This window comes from Pelophylax lessonae, assembly GCF_965119305.1.
Source record: "Pelophylax lessonae genome assembly, chromosome: 1".
NCBI classification, from domain to species: domain Eukaryota; kingdom Metazoa; phylum Chordata; class Amphibia; order Anura; family Ranidae; genus Pelophylax; species Pelophylax lessonae.
In genome coordinates this window covers 809036578-809055929 of record NC_138768.1, presented here as the reverse complement: position 1 = coordinate 809055929, position 19352 = coordinate 809036578, and the positions used below count along the sequence as shown (strand labels likewise).

At 42.1% G+C, this 19352-nt stretch overlaps 1 protein-coding gene across 2 annotated transcripts in view; it reads right to left on the bottom strand.

The window, feature by feature from the left end:
- MXD4 (MAX dimerization protein 4) overlaps positions 1–19352 on the bottom strand; it is a 131918-nt gene that overhangs the window by 4664 nt on the left and 107902 nt on the right. For both annotated transcript variants that reach the window (XM_082244011.1, XM_082244012.1), the window contains exons 3-4: positions 10333–10362; positions 504–618 (exon numbers count right to left, since the gene is read on the bottom strand). In XM_082244011.1, coding sequence (XP_082100137.1) covers positions 504–618; positions 10333–10362 — 145 coding nt within the window. The remainder of the gene's footprint in view (positions 1–503; positions 619–10332; positions 10363–19352) is intronic.

Sequence of the window (19352 nt, the reverse complement as noted above, 5' to 3'; positions counted from 1 at the left end):
TAGGGTATTTTTAAGGTAACTGGCTTTAGATCAGCTTTCCTTCCATGCTGCCTACATTCACTTAAAAAAAAAAAAAGCCACTTTATCTAACTCCTCTCTAATGGTCTGGGTCCCCAGGTGCCGGTTTTTGGGCATCTCCATTGGGTGGCACAGGATAACATATCTCCTGTGCATGTGCAGGAGTCTGTTATCCTGGAACACAGGACCATGATGGCCGCAGAAGATTGCGACCGGGTAGGTAGGTGTATTTTATCGCATGAGAGACATTGCATTGGAAGAGACATTTTTATGCTACAATATTTTTGTTTTGGGTTTAATATCAAAGGTTCAGAAGGAAGTAAATAGGAGAAGTTCATTGTTAGGATTTTCTTCGAGTAGAAATTTGAAAATCTCACCAAATTTTTTTACAATAATAGATCATAATAATATCTATAGTTTTTCAAGCTTATGTGATGGAGTAAAAGGCAAAGGCAGTATAAGGAAGGCACACCATATGAACCCACCTTAATGTGCATTTTTGCTCTTTTCAAGAGACTTAGAGTGGTATGTCTGTTGCTGTCTGGCCCAAGGGGCACAAGCTGCTTCAGCTGCTCCAAATATAATCGTAGTTTTGCTCGCCTGGAAAAAAAATAGAATGTAAAGGTTTCAGAACAATATAAAGTATAGAATCTAAGATAAAGAAAAAATAACACAAAGATAAGATCTATGATAAAGACAAGCACAAATTAGAGCCCAAAACAATGAAGTGGTCCAGGGGCTGGATGTTGCCCTTTACTTACCTTTATCAGGCCCTTGGGGTACTACTCCTCCCACTGATACGACACACTATTCTGCAAACTGACAGTGGCAATGGGCACTAATTCTCCCATTGACACCAATAATGGGGCACCATTTCTCCCATTGACACCAACAAGGGGGTACTATTCCCCCTAATGATGCTAACGACGGGCCACTGTTACTTCACCTAACACCAAACATGATGCCCACTGAAGCCAGGAAAATATCCAATCCCGCTGGCCACAGTCCAGCCCCCGTAAAGTCTAAAGGACAAAAAACTGGACCTTTGTTAGGAAAGTTTGGAGGCCCCTGCAACCGGGAGTCTGTGTGCAGACGGCCACCATTTTGTTGAGGCAAAAATGAGAGCCATGTAAGATCAACTGTCAAGTTATTGACAAGCTTAAAATCCCAGCATGCTGTACACCATGACATGGCCAAAAGTTAGTGGACACCTGGCTGTCATATCTATGTTATATGGGCAAAGGTATGTGGTCACCCCTCCAAATTATTAGGCTTAGGTGTTTCCAGTGAAAGGTACTGTTAATGCTACAGCAAAAAAAAGAAATTTGAGGCATTGTGATAGCAATACTGTAAAGCTAATACCAAAAAAAAAAAAAAATTGTTTTGTATAAAATAATTAACCACTTAAGCCCCGGAGGATTTTCCTGCTAAACGACCAGGGGGTATTTTGCGATTCGGCACTGCGTGACTTTAACGGACAATTGCGCGGTCGTGCAACGCTGTACCTAAACTAATTTGACGTTCTTTTTTTCCCACAAACAGAGCTTTCTTTTGGTGGTATTTGATCACCTGTGCGATTTTTACTTTTTGCGCTATAAACAAAAAAAGAGCGTAAATTTTGCAAAAATAACAATATTTTTCACATTTTTTTATATGAAATTCCCCCAAAAAAAAATGTAAAAATCAAAATTTTTTAACATTTTCAGCGTATTTTTATTGGTTTGCGCAAAACTTATCGCGTTTACTAACAAAGGGAAAGATTTTTGTCATTTTTGTTGTTTTTTTTTTTTAACGCGTAATGGCGGCGATCTGCGATTTTTTTTTGCGGTACTGCGACATTGCGGCGGACAGATCGGACCCTTGACTGAAATTTTTGACACTTTTGGGGTTACCAGTGACATTTCTACAGTAATCAGTGCTATATATATGCACTGTTACTGTAAAAATACACTTGTAGTGAAGGGGTTAACTTTATTTGGGAGGGAGGGGCTGTGTGTGTCCCTAGGGGCGTGCTTTCTACTGTGATTGGCTGTGGCTTGAGGTGAAAGGACACTGATCAACAGATCTACATAGTAGATCTGTCTGATCAGTGTTTTAACACCGAGGAGAATGACAGGCAGCTTGTTTACACTAGCTGCCTGACTTTCTCCCTCTCCCCCGACGATCGCCGAGTAAGCGGCGGACATCGGGTCCGCCGGTCACACGCGCGGGGGGGTCCGTGACCGCGCGGGAGCGGGAGCGCGCCTCCGGCGGCGCGCGCTCGCTCCCCAGACCCTCCCAGGCTAGTGACGTTAATTAACGTCACTCTGCCTGGCAGGGGCTGACCGCCGCAGTAAATTTACTTGCGGCGGTCAGCAAGCGGTTAATAAAAAAAAAATTCAAAGCGACCCCGTCCCACCGTGCTTACGTGGAAATGCGAACGCATGCTTTACTTCCGTACATTTATGTAAATGGTGATCGCACCACGCATGTGAGGTATTGTCACAAACATCATCAGTGTGAGAAATAATTCTAGCACCAGACCTCCTGCGTAACTCTAAACTGGTAACCTGTAAAGGTGTTTAAAGCGTCGCCTATAAAGAACTTTAAGCACCGTAGTTTGCGGCCATTCCACAGGGAGACGCAATTTTAAAGTGTGACATGTTCGGTATCAATTTACTCAGCATAACATCATCTTTCAGATTATACAAAAAAATTGGGCTAACTTTAGTGTTTTTTTTTTTTTAAATTCAAGAAAGTGTTTTTCTTCCCAAAAATATTGTGTTTGAAAAACCGCTGACCAAAAACTATGTGACATTAAAAATTGAAACACCCACCATTTTATTCTATAGGGACTCTGCTAAAAAAATATATCATGTTTGGGGTTTTCTAAGTACTTTTCTAGCAAAAAAAAGTACATTTTTACATGTAGGAGTGAAGCGTCAGAATTGACCCAGAGGCCAAGTGGTTAAAACTATGCACAATCTCGAGGCACCCCATTCTAAATTGGAAAAAATGAAATAAATAGTTTTACATAACGCTTGCAAAATCCACACATGTAGGACACCCAACGTAAGAGGTCATTTATTCTTCCAAAGTAAATACAGCTTGCACTCTGGTACTGACTAGTATGCCAATGTTTCTCTTCCCCCTCAGTTTCTGTTCCTCGCTCAACTAATGTGACCCCAGTGCTTACGGAGAAGGGCAGCAGAGGGATAAACAAGGATGCTGTGCAAGCACCTGATGTCCATATCAACCAATCATTTAATTGGTTTTAGGATGCTGGTGGCTGAAAGATTGTAATGGTGTACAATGAAAATCTGTGGCTTTGTGTAGCTGAAAGGCATGCTTGATCCACATGCTGGCTTGTATACAAATTTTGGACAATTTTTTTATATTTTGCCAAGGCACCCCTGAAGAAACCTGAAGGCCCCCTAAGATGCCTGGGCACCCTGGTTGAAAAAGACTGTGCTAGACGTCATTTTTGATTTTGCCCATAATTCTGCTTTAATTTGACCAAAGAAAAGGAATAGAATCTTGAAACTTGAAACGACTCATCAGCAGAAAGGGTAGAAAGGGTTTGAGCTGTATTTCTGTAGAAAGGCTTTCTGTAATTGTGTCTGCCTCTAGGCGATATTCCCTTTTAAACAGAGACATTTCCATCTGTGTATGGAAACAGCACTATTGTACTGACTGTTAATACATATACAGTACAAACACTAAGAACCCACATATACAAAGATTGTGAGCGTGGAATGTTCATCCTACCAGTTCATTGACGGTGACTACAATGGGACATTCAGCCTCGTGACATCACACAACTCCTATAGACGAATCTACATTCCTATAAATATTGAACATGCACCTAAGGGGCTGCCTCTTCAATGAAAACAACTAGTTAGTATTTAAATGAAAGGTCCTACAAGATAAAGACGGTTGTATTTTGAAATTCCAACCAAAGAATTTAGAAATGTGGAAATTAAATATACAGTCTGTGGTTTGCACATTCTGAAGCTCTTAAAATATTTAGGAAAATGCCTTCTAATGGAATACTAGACCTTAAAAGTTGCTAATAAAAATCAGAACCATTTATACAAAAGTTGTCATAGACACTCCGAAAATTTCACAAATGCCCTTTTTTAAACGTAACCTCCGGAAGATTCACCCCCCTTCCCGACCAGGCCATTTTTTTTGCGATACGCCCCTGCATTACTTTAACTAACAATTGCGTGGTCATGCAACAATGTACCCAAATACAATGTACCTGTGTTTTTTTTTATTTTTTTGCACTATAAACAAAAAAAAAAACAAAAGACGACAATTAAAAAAAAAAAAAGGATATATATACAGTATATATATATATATATATATATATATATATATATATATATATATATATTACTTTCTGCTATAAAATATCCAATAAAAAAAATAAAAAAAATCTAATTTCTTTATATTCTGATGCATATTAAAAAATAAGTAAAAAATCCCAATAAGCATATATTGATTGGTTTTTCACAAAAGTTATAGCATCTACAAACTATGAGATATTTTTACTTTTTTATCTTTTACTGGTAATGGCGGTGATCAGCGACTTATAGTGGAACTGCGATATTGCAGCAGACATTCTGACACTAACTGACTTTCACACTTTTTGGGGACCAATGACGAAAATTTAGTGATCAGTGCTGATATGCGCACTGTCATTGTACTAATGCCACTGGCTGGGAAGGGGTTAACATCAGGGGCGCTCAAAGGGTTAGCTGTGTGCCTAGCCAGTGTTTTCCTGTACTGTGTGGGGTGCTTTTACTAGAGAAAGAGATGGAATTTTTTCCCTGCTTTACAGACTCACAGGATCCATGCTGTCCTTCCTGTCAGAATGGTGGGACATCGGGTACCGTGCATCCACCGATCGGCTTCCGCTATGTGTAATTACAGCAGACCCCCTAGTGGCGCGCATGTACGTCCCCTACCTGACAGAGTCGGATCACGTATATATACATAATCTGGGGCACAGGTGCTGTCCTGTAGCAGTAAAACTGCTATAGGGTGTACCTTAAGTGGTTAACCACTTAAGCCCAGGAAGATTTTACCCCCTTCCTGACCAGGGGGTATTTTGCGATTCGGCACTGCGTGACTTTAACGGACAATTGCGCGGTCTTGCGACCCTGTACCTAAACAAATTTGACGTCCTTTTTTTCCCACAAACAGAGCTTTCTTTTGGTGGTATTTGATCACCTGTGCGATTTTTTGATCAAGTGCTATAAACAAAAAAAGAGCGTCAATTTTGCAAAAATAACAATATTTTTCACATTTTTTTATATGAAATTCCCCAAAAAAATGTAAAAATCTAAATTTTTTAACATTTTCGGCCAATTTGTTTTATGCTACATATGTTTGGTAAAAAAAACGCAAAAAGCGTATTTTGATTGGTTTGCGCAAAAGTTATCGTGTTTACTAACAAAGGGAAAGATTTTTGTCATTTTTGTTGTTTTTTTTTAACGCGTAATGGCGGCGATCTGTGATTTTTTTTTGCGGTACTGCGACATTGCGGCAGACAGATCGGACCCTTGACTGACATTTTTGACACTTTTGGGGTTACCAGTGACATTACTGCAGTAATCAGTGCTATACATATGCACTGTTACTGTAAAATTACACTGGTAGTGAAGGGGTTAACTTTATATGAGAGGGAGGGGCTGTGTGTGTCCCTAGGGGCGTGATTCTAACTGTGATTGGCTGTGGCTTGAGCTGTAGGAACAATGATCAACGGTCCTACATAGTAGAACCGTATGTTCAGTGTTTCTACACAGGGGAGAATGACAGGTGGCTTGTTTACATTAGCCGCCTGACTTTCTCCCTCTGCAGCGACGATCGCAAAATGACCAGCGGACATCGGGTCCGCCGGTCACACGCGCGGGGGGGTCCGTGACCGCGCGAGAGCGGGATCGCGCCTCCGGCGGTGCGCGCTCGCTCCCAAGAGCCTCACAGGCTATTGAACGTTTATATACGTCACTTTGCCTGTGAGGGGCTGACCGCCGCAGTATATCTACTTGCGGCGGTCGGCAAGTGGTTAAACATCCTTTTGTTGTATGGTAACTGTTATTTTATAATGAAAAAGACAAAACTGATCTTTGACATTAAAAAAGGAAAAATTTAAAAAATAAAAACATATTACCATGACCATAAGGTAATGGATACCAAACATGTGTCCCGCAATATAGATGTTATGGTGTAAACGTCTTCCAAAATACACTCTGACCAATATTTAGCAAAGTCTTTCTAGACCTTTTTACCTCAGAGAAACCCTTAAAATAATTTTGAAGTCTCGGGGAACCCTTGCTAAAACCAATTCACCGAGGGCCTGTTGGGAAAAGCCCTTACAATGGTGGTCAGTAGAAAGTGGAGGTCAGAATGCCAGCATTAGACCATATACCCTGCAATCTCTACAACCTTCCTTCAATCTGCCAACAAGTGTGTAGTGGAAGGGACCATCTTGGTTGGATACAGAATGATTATAAAGATTATATATATATATATTGCACTGTTGTGTAAAATATAAAACTGATTGTAGCGAGACTGTACATCCAGATGGTAAACTGTATGGTAAGCTAAAAAGATCATGGGTGTCATGCTGCTGACCCTGCCAAGTGTCATTAGCCCCAGAATTTTGCAGGTACCATTAAATGGAAGGTCAAACAGCCATAGCTCAAGGAACCCACAACAGCCTCTGGAGGAACCGTAGAGTTCCATGGAGCCCTGGTTGAGAATGGCTGATTTAGCAGTCTCAAGATACCTGCAAAGATCTCCAACATGTTGTATATAGAATTGATGAATTGTTAAGATTTGAATTTTTTTTATTTATTTTTGAGCACATTGCAATAGATTGGCTTTCGCTATTACTCTACAAACAACAGCCAGACCTATTCCTCTTACCAATTGCTCGGTGGCTGACACCCCTCTCCACTGGCATGTGTTAGCCTAATGTATAAAATTCAAAACACTAACAACATCATACAAAGCATTCCACATATCTGCCCCAAGCTACATCACCAGCCTTTTCTCAAAATATCATCCAACCATCTTCTCTGCGCCTCCCAAGACTTCCTCCCAGGGCTCTACCCATCTAGTCATCTACTCCTATGCTCGCCTCCAGGACTTCTTAGAAGCCTCTCCTGTCCACTGCAACTTCCTACCTCAATCTGTCCAGCTACCCCCTAGTGTGGCCACCTTGAGGTGTGCTTTGAAAACCTCCACCTAAAAACTATACTGTCTCCACCAGCTCATCTCACAGTTGATGCCTTTTGTATCACTTACCTCTTCCTTTAGATTGTAAGCTCTCAAGAGCTGGGGCCTCCTAACCCTCCTGAACGGCCGTGCATTGTAACTGTACTGTATCACTTAATTTTTTAGAGTGCTGTGCAAACTGTTGGTGCTATATAAATCCTGTATAATAATAATACATTCTTTTTTTGATCGTGGCCCTTTAACAAACATGTTTGTTATGTTTATTGGCCTTTAAGTGAGATTTATTACTAATGAACTGAGTATATAGAATCTGTTTGTTGTGGACCTGCCAAAGACGCAACAAGGTTTTCTCTGTGACTGTGGAGGGAGTCGATTTGTACCATAGCAGTCTGCACACAACACATTCAATGAAGCTCTTTCTCCACTGAAAAATGACAAATGCAAGCTACCACGTGTATGTAAAGGGCAAGTGAGTCACACAGAATATGGCGGCATTTAGACCTAAAATAGATCTGGAAGCAGAAGGCACTTGGAGGACGAGTCTGTGTGTCTTCTAACATGGCGACTCCTTCCCATGGAACATACACTGTGAGGACTGGAACCAAACAGACTGCACAATAATGATGTCTTACATTCTTCTACATCAACTTCCCGCTGTTTAGTGATTTATAGCCCTCTGCTCAATGCATGAACAATGCCACTCTAGCAGTGGAATCTGCATTGACCACTCAGCTCTGCATAGCAAATTCAGTGTTAAGAAAACCTTTATCTGGTGCAAAGGGTCTGAATTCTCCCACTGTATTTTACTGCGTCAAACTACTTACAGGTGATTACCAGTATCCTGATCACATGACAGGTGATGTCAGCTATCTCCATTTTTGAGCATTATGTGTAATGAAAGTCTCAGGAAAGTTCAGAGACAGCAAGGAAACATAAAAAAGGCGTAAAGCAATAAATATGGCAGTTCCAGAATAAAATTTACTAGCAGCTCTTGTAGTAATGTCATTAAAACTGAAATTTTAAATTGAAACTGAAATGATTATTTTTAATTTTTTTAAAGTGTATGCATAGCCACAACCTTTCTTTTAGACAAAATGGGTTAGAGTTAAAACTCCTGCCAGGTTATTATCCCAGTGATAGGCCAATAGAGATGTATAAGGGGCAGGCTCTCAAACACAGCTTGGTTAAAACTTCTATACCAAACTGCTGTCAGTTTACCAATTTCTGTATCCCTTGAGCTTTGCTTTAATGTGATGATAATGCATGATCCTCTTTCAGATCAGTTGGCAAAATAGGGTACATATTATGCTTCCGTAGGTCCCTATGAAGACGTCCTTTTGGACGAAGCGCATAGGTTGGAGCTAACATGGTAAAATCTTAATGCCCACTAGGGTGCTCGGTGGATGCTTTGTGATATGCTGTATATTGTTGCCCATATATGAATATATGCCTGCTTTAAACAAATGGACTGCGCTATGGCGATTCCCCTTCCTCTCCATTTTGTGTGATTGACTGATATTTGGACTGGTGACCTGAGCAGAACCAGACCGGAGTGGGAAGCGCATGAAGGGCTGCACTCAAGAGATCCATCATTCACCATCCATCCATCAACTGAGGTTTTCTCCTGTAAATTGCCTCTAGACTTCTGTGCTTGAGGTCTAATGCTGGCCATACACGCACAGAATTTCGGCAAAAAATGGTCGTTTTAGGAAAGATGGTTCGAAAATCGGGCAGTTAGTGAACACAAGTTTACCGATGATTTCAATCGTGTGCCCGGCTAATGTCGATGGATCCATAGCGAAAACTTTTATCATTTCCACAAAAGTTGTTACGAGTATGGTAAAATTGAAACGAAAATAATATTCTGACTCATATTGTGCATGTTATGGACAGATAATTTTGATCATGAAAACAATTATGTAAAAGAGTTTATTCTGTAAGTTAGTGGCCTATGCGCTTTTGACTGATGAATAATCGTTCAGTCTGCAAACGGCCGAAATTCTGTGCGTGTATGGCCAGCATTACTTTCTGTTAAGCAGCAGTGTGAGCAATTGGTTATTGGTGCCAAATTTGGCGGATTGAAGAAAGAGCTATACACAATTTCTTTAGTATTGGTGGACTCTTCCTTTCTTTGGGTGGGTTTTTGCTCTTTTTACCCTAAGAAATTGATTGACTTTTCTCTGTCCACCTATCAGCTTGCTCCTTGCATAGCAGCACATCCAACCTGACTCCTTGCATAGTTTCTCCTTCTTCCTTTTTTTTGTAAATTCTTTATTTACAGTAAAGTGATTGTAAAGCTTTAATTTTTTTTAATGTCAGACTTACCTGCTCTGTGTAATGGCTTTGCACAGAGCAGCCCTGATCTTCCTCTTCATGGGTGCTACGCCGGCGCTCCTAGCTCCTCTAACCTGCCGAGTGCCCCATAGGAAGCGACTTCCTATGGGGGCACTCGTGCGCGCTCGATCCCAAACTAGGCTGTTTGCGTCCATTCACACACATTGCAGCCTTGCTTTCTTATATTATGGTGCTGCAGGGTAGTACTTCTTTTTCACCTCGGCGAGAACGACATTGTGCATGCATGCGCAAATGTGCTGAAGGTTTCTGTTGGGCCCGGAAGAGATCTTCAGCACTTCTGCGAACACACAGGTTTCCATACACAAGCGCGCAAGGATGGCGCAGTGAAGGAAGTCAACACACATGCACTGCAGGGCTCTGCCAGAATCTGAAGGTGGGGTAAAACCCTTTGACACATCTGCACATGCGCTGAACTATCCAAAATGGTGGCACCAATGCAGTGAGGCAGAGCCACAATCAAGGGTACTGAAGTTCCTCTTTAACCCTGATGTACAGGAACTACCAAGGAAATACCAAGTGAAATGCAGGTACTTACAGTACAACGCTTGCATTCGATAAATACATTTAGGGATGTAATAATGAATACAGAGCTGCATTGTTTTTGTAAATTTTAGATCTACCTGAAGCTTAACTTTAAAGACAGATCAGTTTTGTTCAGCTAAACATAATTAGAAAGTAAAACAAAATGATAATCTGACAAATTCTAGTTAAAAATAAGAATTTGATGCTTACCTGTGCTTTTCTAGCTCATTGTGCGATGACCTATCAGAATAGAAAATAATCAGAATTAATATTGTGTTCCAGCAAGATAAGCTCACAATAATCTACATCATGGTAATACATTCAATGACGGACTCGTTATCACTTATAATGGGTTATTGTTATCGCACAAATAGGTAACTTTTGATTCTCTAGCCATTGCAGAAGTCCAAGAATGCCTTGCCAACCCCTTGGAAGCTGCTAAGAGGAACAAACCAGCAATAAAAACCTGAGCCCTATTTTTTATTATTATTATTATTATACAGGATTTATATAGCGCCAACAGTTTGCGCAGCGCTTTACAATGTGAGGGAAGACAATACAGTTACAATACAATTCAAAACAGGAGGAACTAGAGGGCCCTGCTCGTTAGAGCTTACAATCTAGAAGGGAGGGTCAAGTGAAACAAAAGGCAATAACTGTGGGGGATGGGCTGATGGAGAAAATGGATGTATATTTGTTAAGTGTGGGTAGGATAGGCTTCTCTGAAAAGGAGGGTTTTCAGAGATCACCTAAAAGCTAATAGAGTAGGAGATAATCGGACAGATAAGGGTAAGGAGTTCCATAGGATTGGAGAGGCTCTGGAAAAGTCCTGGAGGCGAGCATGGGAGGAGGTGACTAGGGAGCTAGAGAGCAGGAGGTTTCTACTACAGAAGAGTACTCTGTAGGGCTCTTATTGCTGGGTCCTTGAATGTTGTAGTGGAGGCCCATCATCTATAATCCTACATCTTTGGTGAGGATTCCCACAATCCCATCTTCCGGAGGACATCATTACGTCCATATGTAAAAAATGCACCAAATTCAGTTTGCAATTTACGTTAAAAAAAAAAAATTGGAAGGTTGGATTGGGCCAATTTTGATCCCATCTCCTTAACCTCCTAGGCGGTAATCCCGAGCATGACTCAGGGTTGGTTTTTCATATCAGGAGCGGTAACCCCTGAGTCACGCTCGGGGTGGATTGCAGAGAGCGCAGCGGTGTTCTCTTACCTTATCCTGGCTATCCAGCGATGATCTCTCATTGCTGAGATCGCCAGCCGAGAGTCCCGCCGCTCCTCCGTCCACCGTCGGTCTGATCACTTCCTAGTTCCGTTCCCTGCAGCAGCAATGCTGCATGGGAGCGGAACTAGGGAGGGAAATTAAAAAAAAAAAAAAAAAAACGTTGCACAAAACACATTTTATATTATATATATATATATATATATATATATATATATATGCATATATGCATATATATATATATGCATATATATGTATGCATATATATATATATATGCATATATATATATGCATATACATATATATATATATATATATATATATATATATATATATGCGCATATATATATATATATATATATATATACCGGTATATATATACATGCATATATATATATATATATATATATATATATATATATATATATATATATATATATGCACACACACACACATATATATATATATAATTATATTATTGATTCAATTATAATTCATGCGTTATATATTATATACATATACATATACACACATATATCTATATATAATATATAATGCATGAATTATAATCTAATCAATAATATAATTTTATTATATATATTATATATTAAATAATAAAATAATATTATTGATTCGATTATAATTCACGTGTTTGTGTTTCAAATTTATCACATCTGGGATGTCTACTAGAGTCTTGTTTTGGTCAGGTTTAAGTCAGTAATTACTAAGAATTGTAGGCCTATAATACATAACGCCAAATTTCCATGAAAACAATTGTACCGCTTTTGGTATGTAATTCCTGACATAATCATACCGCCAGGGAGGTTAAAGTGGATGGTAACCACTATTTTATTTCTTTCATTGCTTTGTGGTTCAGAAAAAGAGTGGAATAGTAAGATTGATCACACCATCAAATGACCTCGTGTACAGCAAGGGTAGAGCAGATATAGATCAAGAAAAGCAAGAGGTGCCCACCAGAAAACATTTGCAGCGCACACATTATGAGCATACATATATATTATAAGTGATTGCCCCCCTCCAACTCAAGCTGGTATCCCCATGGAAAGCACATATGCAGCCCCTGGCGTCATTGCCAGCCTACGTGCCATCCCAGGGTTCTATATTTTAAATTAGGTAATCTAATTGCCATGGGGAACACCTTCACTTTCCATTTCTTATTTTTCTAGCCGTCTCTGCAGGGTAATCAGAAGAATTAGCCATTTAATTTGTGCCAAGGTTCCATTTTTTTATTCAGCCATGCCCAAAATTCCTACATGAGGGTGGCAAAGCTGATTACACACTGCAGTCATAGTGTCACCAGAGATGGCTCCTGTCCCAGAACATCTCACCCCTCCGGAATGCTGAGGACATCGTACAATGGAGGTCACCCTATTGCAATTACATGTGAAGAAAACATGCAGCAACACTTGTCGTGTATTTGTACAGCTTGGCTACCCATTACTGTTCTGACACATCTATGAGATGATGACATGACATCACCGGTATTAGAGCTTCATTCCATTAGGTACAAGAGAGACAGAGCATAAACAATACCCTCCCTGTTCATCTGAGACTCGTGTCTAAAGGCCGTGCACACTGGGGCATCCGAAATATCACTAAGGGTTCCCTACTGTCAGGGCTAAATTACTGTCACACAAGGTCAAGTCACACAAGGGCACGGTGCCTCTGCTGAAGCTTCTCACAGTGTGCATCAGAAGGTGCAGCAAGTCAGATATAGTGCTGGATGGAGGATATCCAACATCACCTAGCTCAGGGGCCTCTAAACTTCACAGTACAAGGGCCAAAAAAAAAAATGAATAGTAAATTAGTACATTTTTTTTTTTTTTGGACCTTCATGGTATCAGCATGATGTGATTTACAACAAAAGAACTTAAAGTGGGAGTAAACTCCCAGGCATGACTTTTATCTATAGGTAAGCATATAGTAAGCCTTACCTATAGGTATAGTAAATATCTCCTACACATGCACCGTTCAGGAGATATTTACATTTGATGCAGCCAGTGACGTCACCATCTGAAGGTACGGCATACTGCGGGAATGACGTCATCACGGCTCCGGCCATCCACCCAGCTGGAGTCCGCAAACCTGGAAGGAAGACCGGGTACAGATGGAAGCGCCTTCAGCGGTGACAGCGCATCACTGGAGGGCTTCGTTTTAACGTAAGCGTCACATAATGTGCTAGTATGCGATGCACAGTAAATTAGTAAATCAACCCCATAGGATAACAGTGGGGTTGGTTTACTAAGCGCAACTAGACTGCATTTTGCAAAGTGCAGTTGCTCCAGAGCTTAGTAAATGAGGTTAAACTTCACTTTGCAAAGAAAATCCAATCATATGCAAGGAAAATAAAAAAACTGAACTTTTGCTTGCACATGATTGGATGATGAAAGTCAGCAAGGCTTCTACCTATTTTCAAAAGTCACCCGTGCGGGCGCACAAAGCGGCACTTGTGTCAAATGCTGTTGTACCCTGCATGCAGCTCCACTGTGGTACATGTGACATTTCAATAAAGCTAAGCAAAATGTAACAACGCAACTGCCGCTACAAAATGGACACCGGCCTTCAACCATTTTAACATGTGCGCTGGTATGAATCAGCACTTAGTATGATATTGATACGATATACTTTGTTGGTAGAATGTGCAATACATTTAATTACACAGTTGCTCGAGTTTACTTTGTAGTCAGTAAAACTGGAATCTACAACAACAGCTGCCACACGGCTACAGTTCTTGGAAATGTGAAGAGACATATCACCACTGTAGACAGGTTTCAGCTAGCCCAATCCACCATGTAAACACTCAAATCCTGCAGCCAGGAGCGCGGCGTCTATACCTGAAGGTGAGATCGAGCTCAGCAGAGGTGACTGCGCAGTGCGGTCTGTGTTAGCTGTACCGAAAAATAGATTTAAAAAGATGATGGCAGCTGGGATGCAATTTTCAGGTACGAAGAACAACATACCAGTTATTGTAGACCCAAATCCTAATTGGATGACATCTATAGTGATTGTAAGCCCTCGTTTTTTTTTTTAAAGATAACAAACATGTTATACTTACCTGCTCTGTGCAATCGCTTTGCACAGAACAGCCCTGATCCTCTTCTTCTGGGGTGCTCCATGCCCCTCCTCTTCATCGGGTACATCAAGTGGCTTTCCATGGGGGTACCCATGCGGGCACGCTCTCGAGTCCCGCTACTTCGTCCATTGACACAGACAGCGTGACACGGCCCCCCCCCCCCCCCCCAGATTTTGATTGACTGCTATCAATCTGTCCAATGAGGAGAGAGACAATGGCTGTTGTGAAAACCTATTCCCATTGAAATCAATGAATGCTTTCACACTGGGACGGTGCGCTGGCAGGGCGGTGAAAGAAAATCCTGCAAGCAGCATCATTGAAGCATGTTTGGAGCACTAAAAAAAGTGCCACAAAAATGCCCCTCTCCATTGAAATGAATGGGAAGCGCCTCAAAAGTGTCCGAAAAGCTCTTCAAAAGCGCCTCAAAATGGTTCTTGAAGCAGTTCTTTTGTCAAGTGTCTATAAAAAAGCACACCGCCAACGTGCCTGAAAAGTGCTTCAAAAGTGCTTCAAATGGTTCTTGAAGCAGTTTTTCAGTCACGTGACCTTCAAAAAAGCGTACCACTAACACCTCAAAAGCGATTGAAAAGCGTCGTAAAAGCGCTCGCTGTTTTATAGACACTTTTCAAGTGCCTCAATGTGAAAGGACTCTTAATGCACATATGTAACACACACACCACCCGCCAGGCCTTGTCATGTGGCCCTCACACCAAGTATTGCAGTTGGAGCATGACAGAACTCCATTCTGCCACCTCCTCTCCTTCTCACCCCGCTGTCACTTGTAAACATAGAAGCCTTCTGTCTTTACAAGTGACAGCTTTACTCGGCTTCAGCGGCTCCCGGAACTAACAGATCCCTGCACACGCTCATGGCAGGGCACAGTGGTGGGGACAAATCTCCAGAATTTAAAAGAGAGAACAGTCTCCCTGTAAGGCAAGGCAAAGCTGCCTACGCAGGGAGGTACTAGAGAGAGATGCGAGGAAGCTTGGGGGGATTTTTAATAGAACACTGTGCAAGGCGCCCTCCTAAACCCTGCACTCTGTACAGAGCACACCCCTGAATTCTGCACTCTGCATGCAACTCACTCCTGAACCCTGCATTCTGTGCATAGCTCACCCCTGAACTCTGCGCTCTGTACATAACGCACTCCTGAACTCTGCACTTAGTATGTAGTGTAATCCTGAACCTTGCACTCTGTACATAACACATTCCCGAACTCTACACTTAGCACACCCCTGAACTCTGCACTTTCTACATAACACACTCCTGCAATTTGTATGTAATGTAAACCTGAACCCCGAGAATTCCTGGTTTGTAGCGCAAAACTGCAGATCGCAAAAAGCCACACCACAGATTAAAGTGGCTGTAAACCTCTTAAATGAAAAATGAAAAAAGTGCATCCTTCTATAGTGTGTGCTTGTCTCAATCCAGAGCACTGTGTGTGATTTCTGTCTGCCATCTCCTTCCTTTGCTATCTGCATAAGTCCCTTCTGACAGGTGATGCAAACTTCAAGGGATCCCAAGGACTAAGGAAGGGGAGCTCCGACCCACAGCCTGTGATTAGCAGCCTCAGCTGAGCATGTTTCCCTATTAGACTGTTTAGAGGAGGGGAGTCTCCATCCCCTTCACTCAGGTATCAGATTATACTCAGTGCTGCTGATCTCCACCAGCCTCTTTCAGCCACTTCCTGTTTACATACAATCTCGCCAGTGTCGGCTGAGCAACAATGCCCAGCCCTGACGTCATGATAATGAACCATGCCTGTCTGATACATGTAAGCAGGGCCGCCTGATGTCTCCATCAGGGCATATGTGAGAAACTGACAACACGAGAACACAACTGGGAGACAGTTATCAAGCGCTAAAAGGAAGAAACAACTTTAAAGGTTGACATTGATAGCTTATATGACATTGCAAGTAGTATTTTTTAAGTCATTTTTTCCAAAACTGTGGAAGCAGTGGTCTCTCTGCAGAGGTCCAATTCACCCCATGCTGAATCAGACCTACAATATGGCTCAGATACCAGAAAAGCTCATGCTCTTTGCTGGCTGGAGAGGTTTGGCTCTGTGTCAGGAAGCTAGTTCAGCTAATGCTAATTCTCATACAGGTAATGCTGATTCTTGTGCTCATTCCCACGCAGCTAATGCTCATGCACATGTACGAGCACACAGAAGAGCTCGGGCTAATGTCCAGCATTCACTGACACATAGGCACTTCAGCGCATGTCTTTGCCCATTGGCGCTATGGCCTATTTAAGGTGATTCTGCTGGATGCTAGCTGCTGAATGTTTTTTTAGCTTCCCCTGATCCGTGTTCCTGTGTTCCTATTTGTGCTGATTGCTCTTCTGTTGCTGACCCGGGCTTGTTCCTGACCTTGCTCTGTGGATTTTGACCTCGACTTGCCTCTGACTATTCTCTTCTTGATCTCCTGTTGCTGACCTCGGCTTGCTACTAGACCTTGCTCTGCCTGCTTCTCTGGTACTGACCCTGGCCTGCCTCCTGACCACGCTGCTGTCTCACGAAGTACGACCCCGGCTCACCTTGGCTACGTACCTGACCGTGGCAGTCACCTGCTATCAAGCTACCGGCACCTGTACTTCTTTGAGCGTTGTCCCCTAGTCACCACATTCAGAGGTGCTCGGACCAGAGCCGCAAGGGTAGCCCTCTCATCAACTCGGCCTCCAACAATGGTACGTGACACTCTGTCTCAGTAGGTAGCATGTTGGACCTCTGCAGAGAGACCACTGCTTCCACACAAAGAACAAGGGTCAAACTCCACAGCTGCTGGCAGGGGACACGATTTTCTACAGGCTGTGGCTGCTTTAGGCAGAAAACTAACTGTAAGACCCAGTAAGACCTAGAGCTCAAATATTAACAAAGTTCATGCACCCTGCCAAATAGACAGCTTTGGCTCTGACTCCGTAGGTAGCATGTCAGACCTCTGCAGAGAGATCACTGCTTCCACACAGACAGCAAGGATCACACTCTGCAGCAGCAGAATTTTCTAATCAGACAATAGCAGTTGTAGAAAGAAAACTAACTGTAAGACATAAAAACTTGCGTTTAGATGCACCTGGAATGTATTTATCTGATATGAAGTGAAGATTCAGTTGAGCTTTAGGAAGCAGAATAAATTCAGAGTAGAGGATGTAGCAGCTCTGGGTGCTTTGTGGCTCCCACAGCAGATTTAAGAGCAGATAAACACTCTGCTTGTATACAGACACCTTTAGTGTAAAAGGCAGCACTTCTCAGCATCATACACATTTCTGGTAAGCTGCACTAAATGTAAAATACAAGAAACATATGTCCATAAAATGAAAATAAATCTGCAGCCTCAGGCGGGCAGTTCTTACATATTAATTAATTAACTGATATTTACACTAAAATCATTCCCTGTCACCAGCTCACGGGAAGGAGTATAATTACTCTGCATAGGATGGCAGGTTGGAATGTTTCTGGGTAATATAAATTATACCAGAAAAAGCACGATCTTCAGTGTATTTGGGGGAAAAAAATACACTGATTCGCTACATTGATGGGCAGTCAATTTGAGACCCTCGCAGGCAATAGGGCTGCTTGGATGGAGACCATTGTCATTGGTTGCTAGGATGTTGGCAACCGCACAATATCATTTGTTGCTAGGATGCCGATGGTTACACAGCATCTTTGATTGCTAGGATGCTGGCGGTAGCACTCGGTTATTGGTTGCTAGAATGTTGGAAACTGCACAATATCATTTGTTGCTAGAATGCTGGTGGTTACACAGTATCTTTGATTGCTAGGATGCCGGCAGCTGCACGCTGTCATTGGTTGCTAGGATATTGGCAACCACAAGGCACCATTTGTTGCTAGGATGCTGGTGGTTACATAGCACCTTTGATTGCTAGGATGCTGTTGGCAAAACGCTGTCATTGGTTGCTAGGATGTTGGCAGCCACAAGGCACCATTTGTTGCTAGGATGCTGGTGGTTACACAGCACCTTTGATTGCTAGGATGCTGGTGGTTACACAGCACTTTTGATTGCTAGGCTGCTGTTGGCAAAACGCTGTCATTGGTTGCTAGGATGTTGGCAGCCACAAGGCACCATTCGTTGCTAGCATGCTGGTGGTTACACAACACCTTTGATTGCTAGGATGCTGGTGGCAAAATGCTATCATTGGTTGCTAGGATGTTGGAAACCACACAATATCATTTGCTGCTAAGATGCTGATGGTTGCACAGTGTCTTTGACTGCTAGGATGCTGTCGGCCACATGCTGTCATGGGTTGCTAGGATGTTGGCAGCCACACATCATCATTTGTTGCTAGGACGCAGGTGGCCCAGCCACACAGATTGACTGGTTGTTATAGCAAAGGCAATCAAATGCACCAAAGCACCCAATAACGCTGTACAGCACAGGTGCTGAACATGCATGCCAGTATGGACACTACCGCCTCAGTGTCACCCCCATTGTGCCTCTATAAGTTCTGCCTAACTCATACACCTTAATTGGCCTCATGGGTGACAGGGTCCTGCCAGGACCTTAAAATGTTATTTCACATTTTTACAAAAAAAAAGACAGGATGAGCTCCTGATCATGAGACCACTGTTACAGCAAATCACAGTAGTTACATGATCAGGCAGTCCTTAACGCCTCCCTGGGTGTAAAGGCCCAATTCATAAAATGTCAGGGCTGGGCGGGAAGGGGTAATGATGTATCAATGAATAAATAGAAAGATGAATCAATTTGTGTCTTTTATATCCGCATAAAGCCAAACGAAACCCAATCAATTTAACAGTTTCCTGAAAACAGTTACACATAATGCATGTTGTGATGTAAAGGACAGGAGGGTTAAGTTCTGCTTTAAGGGCACGTTCACGCTTGCTTTGTTCTCGGAAGAGCAATCTGCATTTGGATCACTCTTT